At 50.3% G+C, this 15,049-nt stretch overlaps 3 protein-coding genes across 11 annotated transcripts; 1 reads left to right on the forward strand and 2 right to left on the reverse strand.

Annotated features, from left to right (window-relative positions):
- The first annotated feature begins 126 nt into the window (after positions 1-126).
- On the forward strand, positions 127-5,194 carry FOXG_11526 (uncharacterized protein). 2 transcript variants are annotated; one of them, XM_018391188.1, is made up of 4 exons: positions 127-602; positions 659-846; positions 923-4,243; positions 4,297-5,194. In XM_018391188.1, exons 1-4 carry the CDS (start codon positions 529-531, stop codon positions 4,341-4,343), a joined length of 3,630 nt encoding a protein of 1,209 aa, XP_018249789.1. In that variant the 5' UTR covers positions 127-528; the 3' UTR covers positions 4,344-5,194. The 2 variants fall into 2 exon arrangements, with proteins under 2 accessions (XP_018249789.1, XP_018249790.1); XM_018391189.1 differs by having other exon boundaries at positions 332-602; positions 672-846.
- On the reverse strand, positions 5,167-9,754 carry FOXG_11527 (uncharacterized protein). Of its 2 annotated transcripts, XM_018391191.1 has the most exons (5): positions 9,265-9,754; positions 8,246-9,173; positions 7,916-8,185; positions 6,081-7,861; positions 5,167-6,026 (listed from the first exon to the last, which is right to left on the reverse strand). In XM_018391191.1, exons 2-5 carry the CDS (start codon positions 8,833-8,835, stop codon positions 5,665-5,667), a joined length of 3,003 nt encoding a protein of 1,000 aa, XP_018249792.1. In that variant the 5' UTR covers positions 8,836-9,173; positions 9,265-9,754; the 3' UTR covers positions 5,167-5,664. The 2 variants fall into 2 exon arrangements, with proteins under 2 accessions (XP_018249792.1, XP_018249791.1); XM_018391190.1 differs by having other exon boundaries at positions 5,167-7,861.
- Positions 9,755-11,928: 2,174 nt separating this feature from the next.
- FOXG_11528 (transcription initiation factor TFIID/TFIIF subunit) lies at positions 11,929-14,760 on the reverse strand. 7 transcript variants are annotated; one of them, XM_018391196.1, is made up of 6 exons: positions 14,203-14,760; positions 13,370-13,404; positions 13,091-13,239; positions 12,627-13,019; positions 12,423-12,490; positions 11,929-12,357 (listed from the first exon to the last, which is right to left on the reverse strand). In XM_018391196.1, exons 1-6 carry the CDS (start codon positions 14,212-14,214, stop codon positions 12,334-12,336), a joined length of 681 nt encoding a protein of 226 aa, XP_018249797.1. In that variant the 5' UTR covers positions 14,215-14,760; the 3' UTR covers positions 11,929-12,333. The 7 variants fall into 7 exon arrangements, with proteins under 7 accessions (XP_018249797.1, XP_018249798.1, XP_018249794.1 ...); XM_018391195.1 differs by having other exon boundaries at positions 11,972-12,357; positions 12,423-12,508; XM_018391197.1 differs by having other exon boundaries at positions 12,423-13,019; positions 14,203-14,543.
- Between the last annotated feature and the right edge of the window lie 289 nt (positions 14,761-15,049).

Below are 15,049 nucleotides of genomic sequence, written 5' to 3' on the forward strand. Positions count from 1 at the left end.
CAACACAATTCTACTTATTGGGTTCATGGTTATTATCTTATTAGATATACCGAGATCCATGTCAACTGGACAGCCTTGCCCCTGAAATCTGGTGCTGCCCGCCCCTTGACCCGCAGGTCCTAAGGTAAAGGAACCCACCCACCAATTCCCACCCGCCAAACCTCATCCAGTCGCCAGGCATCTCGACTCGAAACGACCCCGAATTATACTGGAGTGGACTAGCTCTACTACCCTCTCGACTGATTTGGCAGATTCCCCCGTCTTTCGGGAGAGCTTCATTTCTAGTTGTTCTCTTTCTTTCCCTTTCGCCTTTGCCTTTCCGACTTCGTCCTCGAATCTCGACCGACCTGGAGCATCTTTGCTCGACCCATTTGCAGCTGCTTTTGTGCAGCTGCTTGCCTTTCCTTTATCTCCTTTCTATCAATTAATTTTTCGACCTTGCATGTCGGCGGCGTCAATTTAGCCTTTCCAGCTCCCGCTCTTTTCTCCCGCTTTGTCTCTCTTTGATCTACTTGTAACGGAGACACCATGTCGTTGAATGGGTTGGACGATCCAAAGGTTCAGGAAGCCCACGAGGCCGCTGTCGCCGAACCGGGAGGATGGTACGTTTAACAATCGTTCTGATATGCTGGAAATGAACGGTCAGCTAAATATTCAGGTTCCTCCTCAAGTATGCGAGTCGCGATGAAGTCGAATTGTTAGGTCGCGGCTCCGGCGGCGTGGTCGAAGTGCGCAATAATGTCGCTGGATACGAGGAAACGAGCCCTCTCTACGGTTTCTTGAGATATCGAAGAAGGAACGTGGTAATTAAGTATCTGCCTGAAGATTGCTCTCGTCTTATTCAAGGTCCGTCCCCATTTTCTTCCCCCGTCTAGACATGTCCGTTCGCGGCTTGATACACTGACACGTTTTCGATATACAGCGAGAGTAGCTGTTCACTTTAACGCCGTCTGCGACCGATTCTCACCCTACGATACCATTTTCGAAATTACCGAAGCCAAGGAACTCAAGGATACGAAACTATCGGCCGCGTGCTCTCTGCATGCCGCTTCAGGGTCAAATTCATCATCCTCAAGCTCGTTACGCCGAAGACGATTGATGGAGATCGCAGAGGAGGAGGAAGAGGAGCAGCAACAACGCGCCACAAAACGCCAATCAGTTGCCGAGGACAACGAAGACGGTGATATTCGACCTAAGACAGCCAAGACAAGTCATGACACTGTCTTGCCTACGGAGACAGTCACGCTAAACTCAGAGCTTGCCGCATCTCCAGAGCATAGCAAATTCACTGACGCTTCAACATCTGAGGTACCCAACTTCGTTGGCGCTGATGACAGGCCCGTTTCTCCTTCTCAATCAGAAGCACAGCCGCGAATGTCATCGCAATCAGGCCGACCCGACTTGTATTCCTATTCATCATACAACTACGGAAAGCCTAAAGTGAAGCTTGGACCGCGCCCCTCGCTTGATACAAACGGAAGACCACGCACTGCCGGCGCATATCGCCCTGTTTCTCAGATGCCTTCCGGCTTTAAGTTGTTTGGCAAGGGCTCTAAAAAAGAGAAGAATAGGGACGGCCCCGCCACCGCCGAGGATACTTCTGTCGAGGACAAAGACACAGTGACTGAACAGGATGGACTACAAATTGTGCATACAGAACTCACCCGCCCCGCAACAAGCTCTGGAGTATCTATCCCTGGCTCTCCTGTTTTGCCTATGCCTCCACCCGCCAAACCGACCATTTCACCGGAAAAGGCGAGATTAATGAAGGCTATGAAGCTCCGAGAGAAAAAGAAGGCGAATATGGCAGCCGAGGTGGCAGGTGCTCCGTCACCTCCTCTCGAATCCCCCGGACCTAGCGATGGCGATTCATCTACAGACCGAGTAGAGGATCATGAAACTCAACACGAAACGGAATCCGACCACCCATCCATCTCAAATGCCGACTCAGGTATTGGATTGGATGCGTCTTCCGCGTCCATGAATAATGATCAAACTTCCGATCTTGCTCAGACCGATTCTCACCCTGATAGCCCAGTCATTGCATCTTCCGAACCAGAGATATCTACCAAGGCATCTTCGCTTTCCGAATCAACGGACGAAACCCTGCACCCAAAGAACGAAGATGAACATGATCTGGACGAAGATGAGAAGGTTGAGAATGTCGAAGCCTCTAATACACAAGCAAGTGAAGAAATTACTACCGCTGAAGAGTTGACGCCAGTGATTGACTCCCTTCCAAGCAAGGACGAGGAGAAGATTGAGGATACAACGCCAGAGCCTTTACCAGAGACTGACACCAACATTTCAGCTCTGGAAACAGCAGTCTCTGTTACTAGCAGCCAGCCCACAGCGGACCATACTCCTGACGCATTGGAGACAACTGAGGTTTCGGCCAACATCAGCAAAGTGGACGAGCCGCTATCCCCCACCATTGGCACATCCAAGATCCTCAAGTCGAAGTTCTCGACTCAGGACCTGAAGACGGAACCAAGTCCAGCCTCTAATTCCCCTAACCGAAGTACTCGCGAGAATAGCCCCATCATCGTAACAGAAAAGGATGAGGAGGAGGAAAATAATGAGGAGCTGCCCGAAACAAAGCAGCACAAGCGCAAGACCAATATCGAGCCTATCAAAACGGACTTTGCCGAAGACAAGGACCGTCTTTCTGACGATGAGGACTTGATGGAGGAGCTGCATAGCGCGACTCTTCATGAGGCGAAACCGATGACTGTTGCTAAGAGCCCTGTCACTCCAGTTTTCCCTAGCCCAACGAAGGGCGAACGATCTCCGACCATCGTCCGCACCGTCTCGAACCCTGTCCATGGCAAGCTTCTTGCCCCTGGCGATGTCACCACAAGCTCAGCGCGATCTGTAAGCTCAGGAGCTGCTTACTTGCACAAGGTTGCCCAACAGCCTAATGGACCCAGCCTGACTAGGAAGTCTACTGTGGGATCAAGTATCTCGCAACGTATCAAGGCTCTTGAAAAGCTCTCAGCCAGCACTGGTGAGAGTACTCTCAGTCCTACACCTACTCCCTCAAGCCGAGAGAGACCATCTTCGGCATTCTTCTCTGTGCGAAGAAGTCGCGAGCCCACTCGATCTCCATCTATTGCGGATCGAGCTAGCTCTTTCAACCGCCAAAATCTGCGAACACCACCTTCACGATCTGGTTCTCGAGACGAGTCACCTGATAGAGCTAGAAAATCTCACAGGGAGCGCTCGAACTCGGTTGCCAGTCGCTTGTCTAAGTTTGAATCACATGCGCAAGAGAACGGCGGCTCGCCTGAGTCAATCTCGGTCACTGCTAGAATAGTACGAGATCCGAGCCAGAACGCAGCGAAATCACTCGAACCACCAAAAGATCCATCAGAGTTCAACCCAGTGGAACTTAAGGAGTCCCCTCTCTTGGTAGACCACCAGAAGGCCTCACCAGTATGGACCCCTGCAGCGCTTGAGCATTCTAAGGAGACCATTCTTGAGCGTCGTATGTCTAAGGAAGGCCGTCGATCAGAGTCGAAGAGTCGAGATAAGGAAGACCACTCTCGACGGTCTTCCCTAAGTGTCGTGAAGGATTTCATTAACGACCGCCGCAAGTCTCTCACTTCGCCATCGTCTGATGCAGGTGGTGCCAAGGGTTCACAGTCTCCCACCCGCCCTCCTTCAACTCACCAGGGCAAGCGGCTTTCAATCAGCAGCCGACGGTCATCCATCAGCCGCGACAGGGACAACGTACTGTCCCCTACAGCTACTACTGAGAGCTCAGCCTCTGGCGACGAAACTAAGTCAAACAGTGAGAAGAAGAAGTCAAGGGCTGGTCGATTCATGCGTCGTCTCTCATCCCTTTCCAGTTCACGTGGCAAGACTACGCCCCCTACAATCCTCTCGCCAACTGTGCACGAGGAGATGGCAGAGCCTGTTCGACCTGCGACTACTGCCGGCCCCCCCTCCATCGTGTCCTACATGGGTGATGTCAATGTGCAGTTTCCTGACAACCTTCTCTGGAAGCGACGTAACATGTGTTTGGACTCTCAGGGTTTCCTCATTTTGAGCGCTCTCCCGGCTCAGAGCAGCCGCACCGCTCAAGGTACGAAGCGCTACCACATGAGTGACTTCCGATCTCCCTACATCCCTGATGTCGAGGTCCAGGAGTTGCCCAACAGCGTTGTCCTAGACTTGGTTGACGGTAGTAGCGTGCAACTGGCGTGCATGGACCGTTCCGGACAGATGGGTATTCTTGACAGTAAGTGTCGCCGATTTGCGTGGGCTTATAACATATGCTAACAACTGAAACAGTCCTTCAAGAGGCCCACGCCAGACACGCTACCACATTCAGTCTGTGATTTGATGCCCAGATCTTTGCCGCAGCGTCTGAGACGAGTCTACGGTACCATCAAACGCGAGCCACATGTTCGCCCCCATTTGTCCATTTTCTCTGTTACATATAGATGGCAATCATCTTGCCGCCCGCCACAAACCGCCTTCCACGTCTCGCGATACGTTAACGGCCTTACGACACCCCACCCATCTACATCTTGGCTTCAGAGTGTATACTACCGGCTTGAGTGTCTGATAAACCGCCAGATGTTTCTCTCTACACTTTATGTCGAGGATTCTCACCTTCCTCGACGTTCCTGCCAGACGTTGTATATTCCCTTTTAAACACGCTCATCTCTAGAGCCTTTCACATAATTTTCTATTTGTGTTCTCTTCACATGTTCAACTATGTACGCATGATACCACACACTTTCCCCTTTCATCGAGTAGCCCCAACGGCTTTCTTTTTCTTTTTCTTTTTTTTTTTTCTTTTTTTTTTTTTTGTACCCATTTCTATTTCACACATACGAGCCTTGTTTGTGTTGTTATTATTCTTCTTCTTCTTCTTGACACCTGTTGTTTGCTATTTTTACCCGCATAGTCTGTCGGTTCTCCTCGTCTCGCGAGGACATTCATCAATGCAAAAGGGAGGGGAAGGGGGAGGTTGGATAGGCGGTGGAGGTCATTCTGATTTTGTTAGGGACGGAGAGAAGGAGGTTAGTCGAAAATGGGTCAGACCAGTGTAGAAAGAAACATGAGCTATTTCAAGTCCCATCATTATCCGACCATGCAAAGCAGCGGCTTGCTTCATTCAGGACGTATCTCAATCACAGGCGTAAATCATCATGAGAGTTGTCTAGTCTTTCGACATTAGTCTATTGGATCTTTTCAACTTTTTGTGCTACTTTTCTGTTTCGTAAGACTATCAAAATGCAATAACCCCAATCATTGCAGTCCTCAACTTCAATCACAAGCCCATCGCATGTACCTTTTGGTCTGTCGCTCAATATGCAAAATCCCTCCTTTAATTTTCGTCTTTTGTTTCCTGATTTCCGCCGTTCTGCATGAATTTCCCCCACTCTTCCTGTTGTGAAGTATTTGCTGCCACAAAGCCACAATAATCCTTGCATTCGGCTGATACTGTTGATTTCCAAATCTCTGCTACGCAGACGAAGACTTCAATCTTCCATAGTCATACTCTCGACAAGACATATCAAAAAAGTGTAATAGATGTTGGTTAAGATAGAGAAGGGGCCTTTGGCCAGTCTCCTTGCAACCGACGATGCGAGAAGGCATAAGCATCGAGAACCTCCTATTGCATGACGGTGAGGTGAAGCTTCGCCCGATCTACGCGTGACTTGTTGGTGGACCAGAAGACGGATCCAACCCTGGGAATTGAGAGGGATCCATGGCCATATACTCGAGAAGATCGAGACCACCAACATTGACACCCTCAGGCCCCATGGCAACGGAAGGATTCTCCACGTTTTGGAAGAAAGCTGGGCCAGGAGGCAGATACCACATCTCGTTGCCTTGGTGGTTCCAGTCTTCAAAGAGGCTGACATCCATATTGGCAACCGCATTGTCCACAACGGTAGGTGTAGATGGACCCATCGAGCCCTGCCCAGGATAGGGGAAGTTCTGGGTTGATAGATCGAATGGCGTCGCTGAAATATTGTTGGCCTCGTGAGTAGGAGCCTGAGCTGGTGCTGAATTAGGGTCGTCAGTATTGATATCAACACCCCTTTGTACAGGATGCTTACCGTTTCCGCTGAGCCCATCTCGGAGTCTCTGAGCATGACCACCGACCCAGTTGGCATTACCGTCGCCATTCGCAGCAACACTATCACCATCCTGGGTCTGGCCATCTGGAACGGGACTTTGTCCCCTGCCAGAAGCCTGCTGCATAGTGGGAGCCTGGATGAATCGGTTGCGGAGGCGGCTCGTCAGAGACTCGAGAAGGTCTGCAAAACGGATTCCCAGATGGACGTCGTCCACGACGCAGTTTCGGAGCGCCTCAACAGTTGCGTCCATTAATTCAATGCTCATTCTGACGTCTGATCTCGGGGCACCGAGAGCAAAGGTCTTGAGCAGGAACATGGCACCACTAATGATGCGGAAATACGTTCGCACAGGAGCATGCTTGAGATAGTCGCCGGGTAGTAGACCCTCGACGACTGTGCGAAGAAGGTTTCGACTTCCCTCAACTACTTCACGAATATACTCCTGATCGTGGGCAGTGAAACCACCAAGTTGACCTAGAGGAAGCTTCCCATAATTGATCATAGTCTGGGGCGACAACTGCGGGTGACCATTCACAGCTGATGCTCCATGGTGTCCCGAGTTGGCTGTCGCCCCGGCTTGGTTGGTGCAGCGTTCGACAACGGCTTGAAGCGAAAGAGAGTTGATGTAGATGCGCACATATTGATACTCGATCGTCAGAATATGTCTGATAAACTCGGGCAGACGGAACAGCTCGAATTCTCTCCACCAATCGCGGAGAAGAGGCTCAAACTCCTTGAGGATGCTTATGTACTTCCCGTTCTGGATGATTTGTGTGGTATACTTCCGTGAACGGAAAATCTTTTCGTTACCCATCTCCATAGCATTGCTGATGCCGGCCCAGCAATGAATAATTTGATCATCCAGTTCTAGGTCGGGGACATAGTTGAAGTGGTTAGACAACGAAGAAGGGTTCGTCCCAGGAGTTGTTCCATCCACCGACGTGGGCCGGAATCGAGCCAGAGCAGGATCGCTTCTCCTGAGATGAGCTGGAGCCATGTTGGTCCAGCCGAGACGACCTGCCAGTTGTGTAGTATAGATAAGCAATAGACGTTTAATTCGGAAAGCTCTCTGCCGGTATGATTCTTCTTGATACTCTGGGCGAGTAATAGCGTCGTCTCTCAGTAGCTCATCGATATCATCAAAGACACCCAGCTCATAGGCCAGTCCATTTGCAGTGCTGAGCAACATCCAACACATCCGGTCACTTCTCCATGCCGGCTCGAGCCAGCTCTCAATCCTCTTGCCGCCGAAACCAGTACCCAAAGTCTTACTTGGGTCCTCATCGGCAGCTGTGATAGCTTGGAAGCTGGCTTCCATAGGAAGAACTAGTTCGTCGGTAGCCTCGGTGGGCGGGAAGTGCAGAGCGCGGGGATGCCACTCGGTCAGGATCATCAGCGACTCAATTGTTCCGAGGGTTCGCAAACTGCCCTTGCGTAATCCACGCCAAGGTGCCGTACTGCTCGTTTGAGACTCGTCAAAAATGGCACTGGTGCTTGGTGGCACGCAAAAGCCACCACCAAAGGCTTCTTGTCCCCATAAGCATCGCTCGATCATTCCCCGCAGATACATCCATAGTTGCTCGTGAATAGCGTGGGATCGGCAATGACCACCGGTACCGGGCATTTGGCGGTATCGCGAGGCGATCGTCAGAAGCGTAACGGTCAGAATAGGCTCTTCGTAAAGTAAAGTGACATGAGATGCAGGGTTGCTGAAGGTGGGCGGCGATATAGGTGTCAGGGGAGACAAATATTTGTAGTAACTGTTAGAAGAATTAGCAAACTGATTCTGTCACAGGGATTAAAGGTGGTCTTACTAGTCAATGTATTCGATAGCCTCGAGGGCTGTGAACCAACCAGCACGAACGAACCGGAAGCGTTGCCAGGCCTTGATCGCTTCAGCATACCCTGGCTGCGAGCTAAGCTCAGGGCGTGAAAGCTCAGGGTCAATGGGCTGTTCCGTCTTTGGTGGTTTGGAAGTTGATCTGGGGACATAGCCATAAGGACCAGTATCCTCAGGTGGGGGGCGAGGGGGCGCAGGATGGGCAGATGAAGTGCTTTCTCGGCGTTCACGGTCGACGGCGGGACTGTTAGGAGTTAGCATTGAGCCTGGATTTGATTGAGGATCGAGTAAGCGCAGATCATACCTATCCGTTGCAGCTTTATACAACAGGTCCAGTGCATCCTGGGGACCAAATACGCCTCGCCGCATCACCGTCTGAGCTTCGATGTTCTCAAGAGTCTGGTTGGCATCACCTTCCCCTCCCCACTCATCCCTCGCGCGGCCAGCCCTGTTACCATCAGGACGACGGAGTGGCTGGGACTGTCCTCGGGAACCTCCCGGAGTCAAGGGAACATTGCTGTAGGATCTGCGTTCGATGAATGGCGGAGGGCTCGCATTTCTATTAGTTCGTTTGCGACCATTTCTCGTGATGTAATCATCCTGATCACTTCCATCGTCATCCGTCTTGCGCTTGCGACGAGTGGCACTGAAATAGCAATCTTTGCTCTCGCGACGACAGCGCACACATGGAGGATCGTGGGGGTTGTCAACACTGCCAAGATCGCATCGCACTTTGCGCCGCCGACAAGGGATACAGGCTTGATATACGCGCTTGTGTTGAGGTGCTTGGTTTGCGTTTCCGCCAGGCGTCTGCTGTGCTGAACCTTGTGCGTTATTGATCGATGCGGCGGGACTCGAGTCTGAGGCCCCGGAAGCCGGTTGATACGGGGCCATTATCAATGGCTGAGAGGAATTTGGATGAGGTTTCGTTGATGTTCCTTGGCGATCGGGATGCCGAGCTGAAATGGCGGTGCTGGGGCTCGATAAGACGCCCAGCGCAGGCGTCGACGACGACGTCGCCGTGCTTGAAGCAGTCAGGTTAGCTCAAAAGCGGGCGAGGCTCTTATTCAATGGCAATAAATAAAACGACAAGGCTGATAGAATATGATACCGCGTTTCGGTTTGCGGCGGTTCGACGAGGGAAGACAAGAAAGCGTGGGCCGAAGAGAAGCGGACTGGGGGGATGGACGACCTTTTTGGAGTTCTTCTGGGCCGCTGGGTTCGGTGAGTAGCTTGTATATATTAGTCTAAGAACATGACCCACGACGCCGGACACAAGGGTTTTGATTCGAGTGCCCTGTGCGTGATTGTCCAGGTACGTACCCTTATAGATAAAGACTCGACAGTGGAACTCAATGCGGGGGATGATCACTCGAAGCCAGAGACAAAGCAATCTCGGCCGGGAGAGGCCAGTGCAGAGCCAGTTCAATGGAGTCTCCAGCCTCAATTGGTCAGGGCAAAACGTGCTCAGCTAACAGAGACCTGGGGTAAAAGCTTTTCTTATTCCCTGTTGAGGGGAAGGGAGACGTTGAGTACTCCGTACTGTACCTGAATAGTACCTACTGTCCCTAGCGAATAAGACAGGCTGTGATGGCTGTTCTGGGGGTGAAACAAAGATGTCGGTAAAGCTGGAACAGATGTGATAGGCTCAAAGGCTATCAGGGACGGTCACGAGCGTTGTCGTTATTTTCTCTGTCATCTGTGTCCAACGACTAGCATTAACACGTTGATGTTAGAAATCAACATGAACATTGGAGGGTCAAAAGATTTAGGACTCTAGGTCGGGATGTAAAAGTAAACTGATCAGAGAGCCTACTGAACACTGAACTTACTAAGATACGTAGTAAATCTGCCACAGTAATTTTATCACTTGGGGTCAAAGTCTTACGTTTTCTGCCATCCTCTAGGAGGCGTAGCACACACCAATTGTCAGGTGACGGATTGTCAATGTAATACCTTACGTATTGGAAATCAAGAGTAACTTTCTTCGACTTAGGAGATGACACAGTACACAGCAGAGCAATTCCAATCGAGATCAGTCCCGTTTCGTTTACGTTAGTCCATATGCCAAGGAGGTTTACAGGAATGGCGTTCAGTCTTCCGCCTCCCATCTTCACCGTATATAACAATCACCTGCCTATTCTACTACAAGTTCCCAGCCCATTGAATATAGTAGCATCGCCTACAACATCGTCAGAATTTTCAATGGCACCGGAGGAAAAAGTCTAGAAAAAAAGAACAAAGACCCCAGCTGGTCAAAAGTTCGCGTTATCCCGAGACAGGCAAGTCGATAACCAAGACCAAGCCTTATTGGCTCACCCGGGATTTGATATCGTTTTCCTGCAAAACCGCTGCAGGCGATCGAGAAACCAGGGGCCAGGATCCCATCTTGTGCAGCCATCAGAGGAGCAAAAGAGCAACTCCCTGGACCTAGCAACAAACCTCCATCATGATCTTCCTCTAGGTAAACTTTGTATGTCTAGTCCTGTTTGGCATTGACAGCTGAGACAACTATGATCTCTTTCCAGCCCTCTTTCTTTCTCTTCTTTTCGAAGCTTCAATATCTTCATGGCTTTCGAAGACCCCATTTCTCTGAAAGCTATTATATCCATAATCTCGAGCTTCAATATGCATCAGCACTTATCTAAAACCCCCCCTTCCGCCCCTCCTATATCTCCCATACAACCAATCATGAGCCTGAGATACACGTCACGTTGACAACGCCTCCATCTTGACATGTTTTACATAACGCGTCGGTCTATCAAAACCATCTCTCACTCGTCTCGTAAGAATTATCTAGAACAAGAAGGACATAATCAATCCCTGCAACGACAGCACCAACAATGGACGTGCAGCCTCGAGTTGCGTTATCCCTGCCTCTTATTGTGGATTGTTTTACGTCTTGGCTTTTTTCCTGATGGTCGAAATCCTCCTAAACCCCGCAGAGACGAATGCTACCCCTGCTTTCTTTCCATTCGTCAATGGCAGCTATCAGCAACCGTCATGTCTCACCCACACGCTTCTCACTTACATATGTATGTGTAGTGACTTGGTCTGTAGCAACACAATCTTGCATATAAATACCCGTCTCTGTTTGATTTCCGGGCCGGGGCCGGAGCCGGGGCCGGGAAACTACATGATCCCCTAACTCCGGGCGGGAGCTCAAGAATATGGCTTACAAAACGCCCAACTTGCAGTAGCTGTTCTGATATCTCACCAAACGACGCCCTATTGCTTGCCATCGTGTAAACCACCAAAAGACCCCTGCCACGATGCGTACGTAATAACAACGCACTCAAGCGGAGAATAACTCCTCGCTTGCTTATCTTTGTCCTCCACTGTGTCCATCTTTCCGTCACTGCCGGGAAACCCGTGCAAACAGATCCCCGCTCACTTCCTGAACCAAGGTGTCACTGCTACAGGTCCCACAAGTGCCGATGCGGCTCACCAAGTCATCAACTAGAGTTGCGTCTCAGCCGGACCGGTAGTTGGGAGGTGTGAGGGGTATTGCTTTGTAGATGATCTGAAGGGGACTGATGATGATGTGTTCCAATAGAAGTGTCATGTTGAGGCGCAGCTGGTTGTTGAATATTAGCACGAAGGACCTAGAGATCCAGAGCCATGCCTTGAATACTCCCACCCAGGACCTTGGCTCTTCATTGTTTGAACCCAGCGTTTGAGGAATGGCAGATTTTATAGTACCCTATTACCCAAGCAATCGTCAATCTACAACGAGATCCGCCTGGAAGGCATCAGAGGCTTTCGCCTCATGCTCCAACCTACTTGTGTTATTTGGCGTCCTCAAGTTCGTGATCAGGTTTCAACATCCATAAAGCGATTTACATCGAGGCGCTCTACATCCTCGGGTATCCAGGCCGGGCAACATCCGCAATGACACGGCCCTCCGTTACATCCTCCGCCCACGAGAAACGGCAAGATTCAATGACCGACCCGATTGAGATGATCGATCCGGTCCGCTGAGCTGACCGGTCGAAGCCGAGCCAAGCCTCGATTTTATTGGCCAGTTCTCCTTCGACGTCCATCACCCGGGCCCGAAATCCGACGTCCATCCATCAACGGGGTTGTTACAGCATCCTATCATATCATTATATCTGGGGGATGATCAAGACAACAGGATAGCATATGATACAGAACTTTCAATGAGGTGATACTGTAGGCGATTACTCCGTTGGAACACATAGTTAAAGAAAAAAAAGGTCAGATACATCTTTTTGGTTCCCTTTCCCTTTCTGGTCCGTCCCCTCCGTGCTCATTAACTCGTCATTTTCCTAAATCCAGATGCTTCAGCAACTCCCAAGCACAAACTATAGACCTATTTGTCGACGGAATAACATTAGAAGTATTAACAATCGGATACGACTACTTGGACATCTAGCCGACAAGGCCCTTCTTGGACTATTGCCAAATCGACGTGGTCAGTAATCACGAAACGCTCAGCAACGACCGACAGGAAAACTTACAAGGTGATCCCAAAGCTTCGACGTCAAGCCATCCGGCATAGTGTAGAGATCAATCGAGAACTCTCCGGCTTTAACCAAGTCATCCACTATTAGCCCACCATACACATCAATTCATGGAAAAGACAAGGGTGGATATGCAACCAAAACGTCAAGGGAAGGGGTAAGGGTACGAATGGTGATACAAACTTGATGGGGAGAACTCACCTTCGACATCACTTCTAATGTACGTGTCTGGTCCCTTGTTTTCGTTGATAATCTGAATCACGCGCAGCAGATCCTCCTCCTCGAGCTTCTCCAGGGACTCTGCAATCTTCTCATAGTCGTACTTCTGGGAGCTCTTCTTGGTCGCAATTCCCTTCTTCTTGGGTCTGTGGTCGTCATCGGTGGGAAGAGGACCAGTTTCACGCAAGCGCTCCTGTAAGTTCTGTGAAGGGTTTTTGAAGACCACAGTATGCGTCTGCTCATATCGGTCCTGTTGGAAGTTGAGATCATGAATGATGGGCGCTAGCTTGGTCTTCTCCGTGGTGTAACAGTCGATGCTAATCTCGAACTCGCCCCAGCCCTCGTTCTTACACGTGAAGGGTGCTTTCTGGAAGCCTGGTAGGTAGCGCAAAGTTGTTAATCATCATGCTTTGCCTCGCAATTTCAGGACTTTGTCTCAAACATACTCTGAACGGGATTATCAAAGGTAGGGTGTAGGTTATAGACGACCTTGGTGAAGACGTCTGCGGGGCGCTCGTTGCCATCTTCATCTAGCAAGAAGACCTTCAAGCTCCATTCTCGCATAGGGAACGCCTCTACAGGTGATGGCTTGTCGCTAGTAAAACACGATTGTCAGTACATGAAAGCAGGTTACTCGAATCGCTTCTGGAAGCAGCTCTTGATCGAAAGGGCACGCGATTCAAGAAAAGCAGCCGAGACGTCGGAAAAGATTGGCGCAAACCTACATGACATGTTGCTCGGTGACAACTTTGATTTTTCGCTCCAAGGAGTTAGCCTTGGTTCTAAGTGTCACTCTGACAGGTGCTGCTCGTGAACGGCGCGGAGCCATGATGATGAGTTGTTGGATTGTAGTGCCCAGGTGTTTGGAGATGTGGAAAGCTAGGCAATAAAAGTCACACAGTAACACAAAACTTCAAATAGATGAAGTGGATTTAAGACGCGCTGGCGCACAGTGTAGGCATGAAATGAGAATAGAATAGAGAAGAGATAGAAAGGCGTGGTAAAGTGCGTAACAGAAACTGATGGATAACGAGAACGAGGCTGCAACAACGCGCAGCAAACGGGCTCAAAGAAGTGCAAGAGCACAAAAGCAAACATCAAGACAAGACCAATCAGTGCCTCAACAGGCGCTACAGCTGCCAAATAGAAAGCATCATGGGCATACATGGCCGGTGTTCTGTCTTTGGCTGTCCGACCTCAACGCGCGACGCTTGTCACCGTTTGTCACTGACACGGACACTGGCTAGCACTGGCAGATGCAGATGCAGACAGATACGAACAGACCGCGACCAATCTCTGCAGAGCCTCACCGCGCGACACACTTGACCGTGAAGCGAAACAAAGTCAAGCATGACACAACCGGGGACAAATCAAGCACCCAAAGACAAGAGAGAAAGCCAAGGTAGAGGCTGCGGCTACAGCAAGAGGCGAAAACGGCGAAGCAATAACATGAACGAATACAGCAGCCGAAGGGGGCAAAATGATCCGAATACACGTCGAAGGAGCAGGGCAATGCGACTCGGGGAGAGGATTGGATTGGATCGGATTTTCAACTCACCTCGACCAACATCTTTTCTCCGTGTCAATAAACAGCAATTGGAAGTAGCCAAACGTGGAGGGCAAATTTGGAAGATAAAGACGGGAACAGCCAAGAAGATGGACGTGGATACACAGGGACACACAAGTGATGAGGAAAGGATGTGATGCGTCGGGTTGGGTTACAAAGACGAGCAAGGGGACAAATTCATAAGGAAAGGCAAGGCAAGGCAAGGCAAGGTAAGGTACAGTGAAAATGAATCGAATGGATGGGACTGGAAACGAAACGGCGGCGGAAAACGGAGACACGCCAGCCTGTACCAGCCAAAGACAGCCCAGGAGACAGTTGGTTGCTGGTTGCTGGTTGGACGGGGCAGCAGGGCAGAGAAATGGCTTTACGGGTATGGGCCCCGGGCAGGCGCAGTCAAGTCTACTGGTACCTCAATCTAACAAAGAGCTGAGGCAAGTGGTGGAACTGACGATTAAGGCAGACGACACGAATTTGCTGATATGGGCTCTGTACCTAGGGAATACAAGTTAAGGAAGGAAAGAGGAAAAAGAAGTTCGAGAGGAGAGGCCCTAGAAGCAACAAGCTGATCTATTATTATACCTAGACAGACAGACTCGACGCGAACGACCAAGACGTGAATTGTTTTTGTCTCCTGTCTTGCGCTTATAGGGGGAGGGTTCCAGGTTCCAGGGCACAGGACACAGGACACACTGAATCGCTTGCTCCACAAAGTTACCGCTCTTGACTACCTCTCACTGGCCTGGCCTTGGCTCCATGCTTTTTTTCTTGGCTCGTCATGTCCTGTTCTGTCCTTTGGGTTTCCCAATGACGTGAAGATACCAATGGGAACAGATATATT

Source organism: Fusarium oxysporum, chromosome 10 (assembly GCF_000149955.1).
Source record: "Fusarium oxysporum f. sp. lycopersici 4287 chromosome 10, whole genome shotgun sequence".
Taxonomy (NCBI): Eukaryota; Fungi; Ascomycota; class Sordariomycetes; order Hypocreales; family Nectriaceae; genus Fusarium; species Fusarium oxysporum.